General features: G+C 25.0%; 2 protein-coding genes across 4 annotated transcripts; one reads left to right on the forward strand and one right to left on the reverse strand.

Moving 5' to 3' along the window:
• Positions 1-2,287: 2,287 nt before the first annotated feature.
• LOC132922513 (tectonic-like complex member MKS1) lies at positions 2,288-5,788 on the reverse strand. Of its 2 annotated transcripts, none has more exons than XM_060986078.1 (8): positions 5,319-5,788; positions 4,877-5,081; positions 4,581-4,801; positions 3,895-4,099; positions 3,682-3,820; positions 3,346-3,480; positions 3,033-3,286; positions 2,288-2,959 (listed from the first exon to the last, which is right to left on the reverse strand). In XM_060986078.1, the coding sequence occupies exons 1-8, from the start codon at positions 5,393-5,395 to the stop codon at positions 2,720-2,722; spliced, it is 1,476 nt and encodes a 491-aa protein (XP_060842061.1). In that variant the 5' UTR covers positions 5,396-5,788; the 3' UTR covers positions 2,288-2,719. The 2 variants fall into 2 exon arrangements, with proteins under 2 accessions (XP_060842061.1, XP_060842060.1); XM_060986077.1 differs by having other exon boundaries at positions 3,889-4,099.
• Positions 5,789-5,998: 210 nt separating this feature from the next.
• LOC132920094 (serine-arginine protein 55) lies at positions 5,999-12,829 on the forward strand. 2 transcript variants are annotated; one of them, XM_060982169.1, is made up of 10 exons: positions 5,999-6,180; positions 7,256-7,453; positions 8,081-8,151; positions 8,426-8,539; positions 9,898-9,985; positions 11,250-11,323; positions 11,385-11,594; positions 11,667-11,723; positions 11,949-12,044; positions 12,381-12,829. In XM_060982169.1, the coding sequence occupies exons 2-10, from the start codon at positions 7,325-7,327 to the stop codon at positions 12,466-12,468; spliced, it is 927 nt and encodes a 308-aa protein (XP_060838152.1). In that variant the 5' UTR covers positions 5,999-6,180; positions 7,256-7,324; the 3' UTR covers positions 12,469-12,829. The 2 variants fall into 2 exon arrangements, with proteins under 2 accessions (XP_060838152.1, XP_060838151.1); XM_060982168.1 differs by having other exon boundaries at positions 6,002-6,180; positions 11,664-11,723.
• Positions 12,830-12,854: the final 25 nt, after the last annotated feature.

Genomic DNA, 12,854 nt, shown 5'->3' on the forward strand with positions numbered 1-12,854 from the left:
TGCTCGTATAGAATATATATTTATAATTTATTAATAATATTATTCTAAAATTATAAATTAAAATATTACCTAATAACTAATAACTAATAAGTAGTAAGTATGTAATATTATTAAACATAAAAAGTCAGATTTCTGATTATTTTAAAATGCGGGACCGGCTTGTGTCATATTTGTCTTTTATAAAATGTAATATTTTACATACTCATGACTTGTGATACAGTCTTTTTTGTATTATTTTTATACAAATTTTAATATTTAAAAATAGCTGATATAGTTCATAACTAGTTTTAATGATAGGTCATTTCTTAACCACATTAAAATGCGTGGCGACTATATCTAGTATTTTTATATATTTGTGACTAAAACACAAGATTGGTTTTGCTGAACGCTATAACCTCCCCTTCAATTTACGTTTACTCAATGGACGAAATTTCATTTTGATAAACTTTCAAATATAGTAACCTATTGAAATTACCAAATAACAAACTGCAAACAATAAGGTATTTGTTTAAATACAAATACAAAAAATTAATAAAATGAAAAATAAACAAAAAAATTTCTTTTTTTATAATAATGAGTTATTATAATCATGTACACAACTAAAATCTTTGATGTTTTTGTAGATATGTTGTTAAAACTTAATAGTTAAAAATACCTAGGTGGTTAGGTAGGTATGTATAAGTAATAAATACTAAAAAATTATTTATATTGAATAAATGTAATAAATATCACTAAATTAATTAGATGAAATTCATATGTAATTATATAGTAATATCGTATATAAAATAATATTATAATATAAGTAGTAGGTACCTAATAAATTGTTTTATGTATTTATTAATGGCTTATAGTATTATTATATTATTATAAATAAAACACAATTTTATAAATTAAAGTACCTAATACATTTTAATATGCTCTGTTCGACTAATGTATACAATACATATCAGAAAAAGAGTAGAGTGTAGGTACTAGGTAGCACAACCAAAACTTTCTTGAAAGGTACATTTTAATGTATATTATTATTTATTAATATTTCAATTTTCGTTAATAGCAAATAAAATGGATCACTAAATGATAGTTTACACAAATACTCAAATATGGTTCAAGGCCTCAAATGAAGTCCAGACCCAGGATGTGTCAATGACATATAGGTACTGATAGAAAATACCAAATATAAAACAATATCATATAATATATGATATTTATCTATGATTTATAGTGATAACTTTTTTAAGTTTTTAAGACTAACAACCAACACAATAGCATAACACAAACAATTGAAACATTATATAAATAAACTAGTAATAATAGTATGCATAATAAATATACAAGTAAAATTAATATTTTCTCAATTTCTCATTGATTGATAAAAATATATTATGCTCCTAATGGATATTAAAAACACAAAAGTACTTGATTTGTTACGAAACATTAATTTTAATAAGTGAATATATAAATATATTCAATTGTCTATAGCACTAAGTATAGACTTGACAAAGGCAACAGATTAAATTATATTTGTGATAAAATAATCATTAAAATAATCATTAGGTCATTTTAATTTTCTGGTGTAAAATAAGTGTTTTTTTTTTAAATATATATATATATAAATAAAATAAAATTTATAAAATTTTAACTAATGATAGCTTTTGTTTACCTAATATAATATAAGGTGAGTGATGATTTTTTGAACAATAATAAAATAATAAATAATCATAATATTGGTGTAATTCATCATTGAAAATTTTTTAATTATTTAAATTATTAACAGAGTAGTTCATGACATTGTTATGTTTGGAAGTGAACTACCATCTTTAAAGCTTTTTACCTGCTCCATCACTACTAATCTTTTTTACAAATTGAATAATTGTATACCTTCTATAAACTAAATAAGTTAACAATGAAGGTAACATAAAATATTTTGAATGCAGGATTCTAAATTTCATTTGGTTTTTTCACTCTAAAAGATTTAATATTAGTATATTACACTTGAAAATTTTTAATTTTTTAAATTAAATTGTTTTGAATTGTTCCACTTCCTCTCTTTGTGAGTTAAAATATGAACTGAATTAAATTTTGTAAACAACTTTAATTTATAGATTTTTTTTCTATCTTAAATAATAACATATTGAGAGTGAGATAAATTTTTGATTTATGTATATTCTATTTATTGTATTTTTTAAAATTGTTTACAAAGTTCTATGCAAGTTTTAATATTTTATTTCTTAAAAAAAAGTTAGGTATGGTATGTATAAAATTGCACAGAAACTAGTACAACACAATGTAAGGTATAATATAAGTTAATATTTTGTATTAAAGATATTCATACATTTTTAGAAATATATTGTGTTTTAAATATGAAATTAAAAATTTAAAAACAAGAACAAATCTATAAAAATAGAGACAAAGGAATTATAAATAATTAATATATACACATATCTTTTTAAAATCAAATATTGTCCAGTAAATAAACTTATATTGTATTAGTTGATAATATTAAAAAGTATTTCAAGACACTGTTATTCAGATACTACAAACTTATTATAGTTTATCTAAATATAAAAATAAAATTTGAGCTCTATAATATAAGTATAAATAATATTATATTGACAATAATTATTTATGTTTAATATATAATATATAAATATTGACTAGAATGAAAATGCGTGAATCTGAGTATTTTATAATTAGTAATAATTTAATTTAAAAAAATAAATTAATTATGTGATGGACTTAATATTGGTTGGCAAGCTAAAAGCATTCTTTGCCGTGCTCTTTTGAAACTAGCCATTACATTGTTGACACTTTTTACTAGCGCTTGAGCAGATACAATATCACTAGTATGAATATTATTAATATTTTCAATGCTTTTACAACGTTGTATTACATTACTTAGTGTAATATTCAGTGAACCTCTGTGTTCAGTTTCCATTCCAAATTTACTTAACAACTTTTCCTACAACATACATAAATATATTACAAACAGTCAAATGAACATTAAAATAATATTATTTGATATTATAATTTACATTGAAATTGGTAGGAACATTTATATAATTAGGTTCAGCCAACTTTACTGTTCCACCAATGAAATATCTCCGTAAATTATGAACACAATTTCTAGATTTTGGTAACCACGCTTCTAATTTAATATTGTTTTTATAAGATATTGGAGTAGAGAATTTTGGAATTTGATATGATGCATATCCTTCAACTCGTTCCTTGTTCCACGAATCAATTGAATAGATAATAAATGTTATAAATGCAGAGTTAATAGGTTGATCTAAAGTATAAAATAAATATAATATAAATAATTATTTAATAAACTATACAAAATTTCACCTTTAGGTTGATCAATTGTTTTTGGTAATATTATTGTAACATTGAATAGATATGAAAATATAGATGTCATATTGTTATTTCGTCGACACGTATGAGTAGTTCCACTGAGTGAATTGGTATTTGCACATTCCCATCCTTTTAAACATAATTAATAGTTTTAAAGCAGATTAATAACATATATTATTTTATAAATAATAAATAAAAAAATAATTATAAAAATATTGTTGCATGATTTTATATTAATTGATTATTAAATTAATAATAATAATCCTTGAGTAATATGCATTTTTTAAGATAAATGATAAAAGTAGAATTTTGCTGAGATTGAAAATTTACCTGATGGAAGATCAATAAAATAACGAATAAATAAATTGTCATATTCAAATCCGCTAGCAGAAGTTATTTCAGCAAATATTTCTATAGTATCAGTCTCTGGTATATAAAATTCATAGTTATCCAATTTGAGTAGATGAAACTATAACAAATAAAATGTAAATAATATCTGTTTTTATATTTTAAAATATATATTTAATAATAATTTACATTTACAGTATCAGTTATCAATTCTAGAGATTCATTTGATAGATTTTCTATCCAAAATCGGTACTCAAAACATGAATCTTTTACTGTACTAATTGGAAGTATATATCCTGAACAATTGTTAGTTGTAAAATCAGGAAATATTGTCATAATATGACTGTTTGGATTCCAATATAATGATGCTAATACAAGATTATTTTCTTTGTTTTCTGTACTAAAATAATTAAAAACAAATAAATTACTCTACAAACATTAGTTAATAAGAATAAAATAATTAGAATATAAGATTAAATAGACTAGTCCTAGATTGGAAGTATTCATTATCTGTTTTTTTTTAGCATACAAACAACACAGAAATATTTAGAAGTGTACTATTTCTAATGTAACGGTGGATTTACTTCCTCATATTTTTTATTCTGTCCTGAAAGTCATGTAGGAGAATTTGGAAAAGCCAATCTCATCGAGTAAATTTTACAACAAAATCAAATCTATTTTAGGAGTTCTTATTGCTTCACTAGATCAATATTGATATGTAGGAAATGAAACATGCTTAAATTTTTATGTTGTGTGTGACAAATGTATTAGAAAAAGACAAAAAAATCACTGTTCCTAAACTCTTTAAACATTTATCTTATTATGAAACATGTAAATCATTCATTGACTATTTGATATTATTCTTTACATGATTACTTTACCCATTATTTCCAAGATCAAGAAGAACGTGCATTATTTGATTGAAATTTGGTAATCTATTTTGCAATTTTGAAATATCAGATGGTGAATAATCAATAACGTTTTTAGTAAAAAAATAAGCATTTTTTTTATGATCTTTATTATTCATTAAGCCCATGTTCTTAAATGATTCAGTGAGTGTATTATCATGGCCCATAACTTCATGCAGAATTGTACGGCCATTCTAAAATGATAAAAGTTTGAATCATTAATTTTTGCATACCATTTTATATTTTTATCTTAAAACTTAAAACCTTACATGTTGATTAAATTTGGTTTTCAGATGGCTATCTAAAAGTTTTCCTTCAATTGATGATGATGTTTCTTCTAAATCATTTTGATCTTGTGGTTCATCTAATGTTTTTTCCATCCAATGAAATACTTTTTCAATTCTTTTCGTATACTTTTTCTCAATTTCAGTATTTTTATGGTGAAATGATGTACGAGATATTTCTAAACATATTCTGGATATAGAATAAAAAATAATGTTAATGGTATTTCACTAACCCAGTCTAGTTAAAAAAAATACTTTAATATTATGTGTTTGTATATTTGGATTTTTTAATGTTGGATAGTAAAAGATTCTAAATTTAACAAAACTAAATGGACACCATCAGATGCACAATATAAACACGGAATCAATGAAATTTAATTTAAATTTCATCTATTCTGTGATATAAGTACCTTAATAACTAAATTACCTGAATTTAAAATGCTCTACCGAGCCTTCACATCTATAACTACCTACATCATAATCTATATCATCCTTATTAGACATTTTTCTTTCAAATTAAGTCTTAATTAAGTCGGTCTTCCGAGTTTATAAAATAAATTTAAATCAATATATTGCTATTATTTTCGTTTAATCATTTGTAATAGTTAATATCCTTCGCTGTGTGTTTTAACATGATTTTAAGCTTTAAAAGTTTAAATTGAATATAATATTAACTATAAAAATTGATATTGTTGAATATTCAATTATTTTAACACAGGCAATAGGCACTATAGGCTACGATGACACGATTAAAGATATATCTTAAATTGTGCTATAGGCATAAGTCCATAAAAATATTTTAAAAATATAAATCATTATATTTTATGATTTGATAATTTTGAATTTTGATTAATCTCCAATGATAATTGAGTTTATTGATTGTTTACAAGTGTACAACTACACATCAGTATAATTATTGTTTTATGGTATAATCAATAGCCACATAATGAACCGTGTTTATACTTTAAATTTTAATCTTGGTACTTGGTAACGGTAACAACCACGCTACAATATTCGTAAAGAATATTTATAAATTCTTTGATATAAACATTTTACAACGTTATTAACGTACAACGCATGCGCTTTGATATTAAATTTTGCGTACTCAAAAGGACGCTTGATCCGACGATCGTCTACACTCCGCCATCTTGTTACTTTTTATTTGTTATTGCATATTTTCGTCGTGTGTGTGTTTAAGCCAATTGGCAATTTTTTTAATTAGTTTGCTTCTGGTACATTTGAGTTATATTATTTGTAATTTGTTTTATTACCTACTGCCATTTTTAAAGGTTTGTTTTTAATATTTTAAGGATGAATCTATTGAATAATATTTGTTTTTATCCTTTCTTGCCATGTGTTTTATAACTATTTTTGAGGTACACCATCTGTATCGGTAACTCTAGTCGTAGTTTGGTTTACGTATTTCACATTTAAGTAATGCACTTGCATTGTAAATATTTTATTCCCATGTTAAACAAAGACATCCTTTACATATTATATGTACATTAGATGTTAATAGATGTTTTGTTTTGATACTTATCGTTTTTTTTAGATATCTGTGCCCATTAGTGTTGTATATCCTTTTAACTAATATAAATAATAATTTTAAATTTTACAACACATATATAATATTGTATATTCAATATGTACAATATATATTATATTGTTTATTATAACATTATATTATAATGTTTATTCTTGTCCTAGTTAGCAACATTATTTCAATTTAATTTTATCTAGTTCAGGATAATATTTTAGGGGATAGTGCATACAAATCAAAAGAAAAATTTTACATTACATTTTAAAAAATCCATTAAAAGTTAACAATATAATAAACTAAAGTACATGTTGGTTATCTTTTTATATAATTTTATTTTATATTACCTAGTTCTATAATATTTGAGCATTGCATTAAAGATATACTAATAGATAAATTCTGCAGCTGTACTACAACACTTAAAGTATATCTATCTATCTTAATATACCTCGACTATTCATAGTAGTAAACTGGTTTCTGATTTTTAAAATTTTATTTTTCATTATATTTCTATATTTTTAAATGAGTAGTAAAAGTTTATTTTGTTTAAATGTTCTTAATTCATTTAGAAAAAATGGTTACTAAAACTCAACATTATATTCTTCTGTTATATTATATAAAGTAATTATTGTCTTTATTTTGTCTCAAAATGAGTTATACTGTCCACATATGTCATTTTATTAGTGATTTTTATGTCATAATTTCTGTTCATCTTTTTTTTTTAAAAAAAATCTAATGAACCTTACAAGAAGAATTTTGTGATTATAATACATTTACTTATAAGTATGGTTTACAATATATGATATTTATGTGTTTGTTGTTATCAGGAACTGGGTAAGCCTGTCCAGTTATAGAAGTTCTATCTAAGCATTTGTGATTTGCCTAAAGAGGTCAAAATGAGTAATGGCACTAGGGTGTTTGTTGGTGGCTTGTCTCATCGCGTTCGTGAGAGGGATCTCGAGAGGTTTTTCCAGAAAATTGGGCGAGTCAAGGATATTGCTATGAAGAACGGATACGCATTTGTGGTAAGTCACATTTTTTTAAAAATAAATTACCAGTATGAGGATAGGCTCAAAAATATTTATTGGTGTATATAATATATATTTCTTTATGGAGTGCTTGAAAGAGATATAGAAAAGTTGTTTAGTGAGTTTTGCCATATTAAAGAAATATATCTTAAATATAGCTATGAATATATTGTAAGTAATATTTAGTTATCAATATACAGTATACATACTATAATCCAATAAATATGGCAATTTAAATTGATATATAAATCTATTTGTCTGTAAATGTATTTAGTTTGTTCAGAATTCCCAGAAAAAAAATTACTGACAACTAAAGTTCTATTAAAAAGTTTTTTTTTGTAATTCATTATGTTAAAGTTGTTCATTATTTTTGTAATTTTAAGTACAATAAATATTAAGGTGATGGAAATAATAATAAAAATCTAAGTTATTTGTGTAAGTAATCTTGAAAAACCTCCAGTAATTTGGACAACGGTTTGAATTCTTCTGGACTAATGATGCTCTACTTAAGGATTAAAAAAATGTAATAAATATATTAACACAAAATAAGTTATGTAGTAATATTATATATATTTGTATTCTTACATTTCACTTTTTATATATTCATGCAAAATACATTTTTAGGAATTTGATGACTATCGTGATGCTGATGATGCCGTATATGAATTGAATGGACGTGAACTCAATGGCGAAAGGTTTAATTTTTTTATCAATCTATTTTATCTTTGTTATCTTTCTAATTTATCTTAATGACATAATAAAAAATATTGATTTATTTATTGGTTTACTAAGATTTAATGGACCAATAACTAAATCATGGATTAGAGATCAATAGCTTAATATCAATTTATTAAGTGATTGTTACTCAACCTCATTGTTAAATTATAGCGTGAAGTTGATTCTTTTATAATTTATGGAAACACAAATCAATTGAATTTTCAATTTTTAATAATTAAAATTGTTATTTAGAGTTTCAGTGGAACGAGCTCGTGGAACACCAAGGGGCAGCGATGTTTGGCGTGGTTCAGGGCGTGGTGGTGATTTACCACCACCTCCACCAAGACGACCTCGCCGTGATGCTAGGTATGTATTAAATATTTAAATTAAAGATTAGGTAGACTGATTATAAGAATAGTCAAAGATGAGTGGGAAACTTTTAGAACATAGGCAGTATGTATGATAGGGAACTGTTTCCGACCTACTCTACATTAAGTTGGATTACAAGCTAACCAGATTCATGTGTTGGTTTTAAAAACAGTTTCTATTGTTCTTGAGTATTGATATTGTTGATATTCTATTTATATTCATAACTAGCTATCCTTGTGTATTTCATTGCCCATACAAAATGATCTGTGTTAGATTCGGTTGCCTAATGCTAACATCTAGCATAAGACATGTAGATAAAAATTAAATAATATTTTTGATTTTTGGTGCATAGATGATTACATCAACTATTCACTAAAATAGTATTTTTTTAGTAATAATTAACCCGTCCTTGGTGTTGCTAATATTTTTATACTGTTAGTGTCGTGTTAGCGTTTTGCTTGCTTATTAAAATACATGTGTGAGCATACAAATATACCATAGTACTGACAACTGTCAATTTTAGACTTTTATAGTATAATAATATATTAAAATAATAATAAAATAACAAGAAAATAAAAACAGTATAATTATAAAATATACGGTAAGGCGATCAGTGATGAGCGAGTACAACGCTACATGGTATTATTACATATACGGCACCATTGGGCTTTGATAACTTTGTTAGTTTATTTATAACTTATATTTTTCCGAAATCATTTTTGTAAACGACTCAAGGAAGTATATATATAATATCAAAATCCAATAATATTTAAATCAGTGGTTCTTAAAATGACAATTGTGTGAGCGAAATGCTCATAGCGACACTAACAATGGGTTAATGGTAATATGGATGAAAACAATTTATCTTTATGTGTGTATTTGCCTAGTATTTAAAATAATAATAACTTGATTTTTCATAAACTTATTAAATCAGAAAAGTCTGCTATGTACTCTTTCATTAAAAAAAAAAATCAAGATAACCAAATAAGTAGTTTCAGAGAACATGCACGATAAATATTTCTACTTCTACATTTATGTATAATTCAGTGTTTCTTAACCTTTTTTACCACAATGCGTGCCATTTCAATAATATTTTATAAATCGCGGACCACCTCAATCTTAAGAAAACTACTAATTCCCTTTTATTTTTACTCATTTATAAGATTCCACAAATCAATTTAAAAAATTTTGTATTATTTTTACGTAACATTTTACTGCGAAACCACCTATGATAGACCAGGACCACAGGTTGTGAATGGGAATCACTGTTATGTATAGATAATAAACAACAATCTATTCTTGTTCATAATTACTGTTGTATTGTTAATTAATTAATATGATTTTGTTATGTTTAGGGATGACAGAAATGATAGGTATGGTCCACCAACAAGAACAAATTACAGATTAATTGTTGAAAATTTGTCAAGTCGTGTTAGCTGGCAGGTAAGAAATAATTTAGATGTTAATTTGTATTATTTAATTACTATTTTCTTTAGATTTGTTTCAATTTGTTATTTTAAACTAATTTTTGTTTTGCCATTTGTTAATTTTGGAGATTTATCTTACTTATTTGAATGTCTTCTGAACTTTTTTTCACATATGGTTTGTTTTTGTGAGGTGCTGATAAACGTTCAATCAATAATATTATCTGAGGAAAGAGCCTGCAATTCTATTAAGGTTTAACAACATTGTAATAAATTGCTCTGCTATCTAAAAGAAATCATAAAATTATTTTGCCGTTCACTTTATTACCCAATTATAACAAGTACACTAATTGATACTAGTAATTAATTATGTATGTTATATACTAATATTTATTTTTAATATCATAAAGTGGATGGTGGTCTAAGTCTGTTTTGAAAAAACAACTTATTTTTAATCATAATAAATAAATAAAAAAAAAAAATACAAAATATAAAATACAAAAAAAAAAAAAATGAAAAAAAATGTAATATTATTTTTCTAAAGAGCCACCACAATGTGTTGGGTTCGATCGATGTCCATACCAATGACATTAAACGCTTGATCGTTGGCCGATAACATAAGAGTGGCACTATGAGGCACATAGGCCAATACCACAAAAGATCACAGTACCATATCACACATTCCATTCCGGGCCTAGGATGATCGGCCTAACCACAAAAGGTGTTCCCAACCATACAAGCCGATCAGCTGCCCAATTTGGTTAACCCCCCATTCATGTCTTCCCACACATGGTCCGAGACCGAGTCGCTTTTCAATACCATTCCATGTGTTTAAGAGGTATGTATTTAAATAATAACATAAACAATGTTTGGTATTTGTTAGGCTTTTAAAATAAATTTTTAAACAATATTATCTTGAAAATATATAAACAAATTAATAACAAGTTAAGGATCTAGAAGATGCAGTATCGAAAAAGCAATTCTGTATCAGTCATCAAAACTACAAGGCCACACGATCATCAAAAGCACTAAAATCAAAATCAACGTAACCCATTATGTGTAAAATATCTTCAGTTCACTAACAGCAAATGAGCACTTCCCATCATTTATTCATTTTCAAGTGAAGTCTCCTGAAAACAATCCCATTTTAAAATTGATAAATTGTATTTGGCGTAGAATTATTAATTTAGTAATAATAATATAATTTATATGTGTAAATGTATATTTATAAATACATAATCTTCAACATTTTCTTATTTTTATTAATTTGTTTGGATAATTAGGATTTAAAGGACTTCATGCGCCAAGCTGGGGAAGTTACTTATGCTGATGCGCATAAACAACGCAAAAATGAAGGGTAAATATTTGAATATATAAAAGTATTGTTATGGATATATTCATCTTTTTTTTTTATGCAGTGTTGTTGAATTTGCATCCTATTCGGATCTCAAAACTGCACTGGATAAGTTGGATGATACAGAATTAAATGGACGTCGCATAAGACTTTTAGAAGACAGAAGTAGTAGTCGTGGCCGTGGTGGAGGTAGACGCAGTCGTAGTCCTTCAAGTTCACGTTCCCGTTCACGATCCAGGTCTCGTTCACGTCGGCGTGTACGCTCTCGTTCAAGGTGCTTAAATGTTTAAATTAACAACTTATTTAGACATAATGCTTATGTATGCAAATTGTTTTTAATTAGAAGTAGATCACGAAGCCATTCCAAGTCAAAGTCTGAGTCTCGTTCGAAATCTCCTTACAAGTATGTATACTTTGATTAATAAAAAAAATGTTATTCAATTTTTTAAAGCATTAAATATTCATTTTGTGTTTTCCCAATTATTTATTTTTATATACTTAATAATTTAATTATGTTTTTATTTAAATTCAATTCTTAAGTTTTGAATATAAATATTGTATAATAAGATAAAAATGTTGACCATAAATGAATCTTAAATTATTTCTTATACTTTATGTAAAAATTTAGATCACCAGCTCATTCCAAATCACGTTCCCGTTCAGGTTCTATAGATAAAAAGAGGTCTCAATCACGCTCACAATCAATTTCAAATAAACGTATTAAGTAAGTATAATACATATTTAATACTTGTGTAACTTATTATTTGTTATTTATTTCTATTTTTGAATGGAAGTGAGAAGAAAGCAACTGAAATAAAAATTTTATTGTTTGCTTACTTACTCTACAGATAGAATATAATACTTGTTTTAAATATTATTTACAATTTAACCTGTTATTCAATATGCAATGTTTAATATATGTCATTTAATAATTAGTTTGTTACTATTCTATTATACTTATAAATGTATTAAACAATTTTAATTAGTATGAGAATTTGTATTAAAAACAAAATTATTGATTTATTTTTATGAATGTACTTTAAATCTATCTTTATTCTAGGCGCGATTCACGTTCACCCGATGAAAAATCACGTTCACCATCTAGAGAGAAAAATGGTGATGCCAGTCCACAATCAGGAGATGATTAGAGATGCACATTGAATCCTCTATTATTATTTTTTTTTATATATAACAATTCAACTTTTTCTATCCAGTTAACTTAATGTACACTTAATCTAACCATTTGACTAGGTCATATTTATGTTCAATGCCGTAGAGATAAACCAATTATCGATTTTACAGAACATTTTGTATTGTAAAACTTAAGATTACATTTTAAGAAACATTCATGAATGTTGTGTTTGGACAAAAAAAAAAAACCATGTTCATTTGCAAAAAAATGAATAAAAAATTCTATGGTATTCTTTTATTCTTCTGTATAAGTTCTAAAGTAATCACTTATTTTATTTGTATGTGTTTAAGATGATTATATACTTATATTTAAGATAATATGTGTTCTTACTTATTATTTATT

The sequence above is a fragment of the Rhopalosiphum padi genome, chromosome 2, assembly GCF_020882245.1.
Source record: "Rhopalosiphum padi isolate XX-2018 chromosome 2, ASM2088224v1, whole genome shotgun sequence".
NCBI classification, from domain to species: Eukaryota; Metazoa; Arthropoda; class Insecta; order Hemiptera; family Aphididae; genus Rhopalosiphum; species Rhopalosiphum padi.

What these genes read in the sequence shown, in the direction of transcription:
- LOC132922513 (XM_060986077.1), bottom strand. Translation starts at nt 5,395, where the DNA reads ATGTCTAATAAGGATGATATAGATTATGATGTAGGTAGTTATAGATGT. An exon ending in GTAGAGCATTTTAAATTCAG is followed by an intron (nt 5,082 to 5,318) that starts GTAATTTAGTTA and finishes TTCTATATCCAG; the next exon opens with AATATGTTTAGAAATATCTC. An exon ending in TGATAACTGATACTGTAAAT is followed by an intron (nt 3,821 to 3,888) that starts GTAAATTATTAT and finishes TATTTGTTATAG; the next exon opens with TTTCATCTACTCAAATTGGA.
- LOC132920094 (XM_060982168.1), top strand. Translation starts at nt 7,325, where the DNA reads ATGAGTAATGGCACTAGGGTGTTTGTTGGTGGCTTGTCTCATCGCGTT. An exon ending in AGAACGGATACGCATTTGTG is followed by an intron (nt 7,454 to 8,080) that starts GTAAGTCACATT and finishes ATACATTTTTAG; the next exon opens with GAATTTGATGACTATCGTGA. An exon ending in CGACCTCGCCGTGATGCTAG is followed by an intron (nt 8,540 to 9,897) that starts GTATGTATTAAA and finishes TGTTATGTTTAG; the next exon opens with GGATGACAGAAATGATAGGT.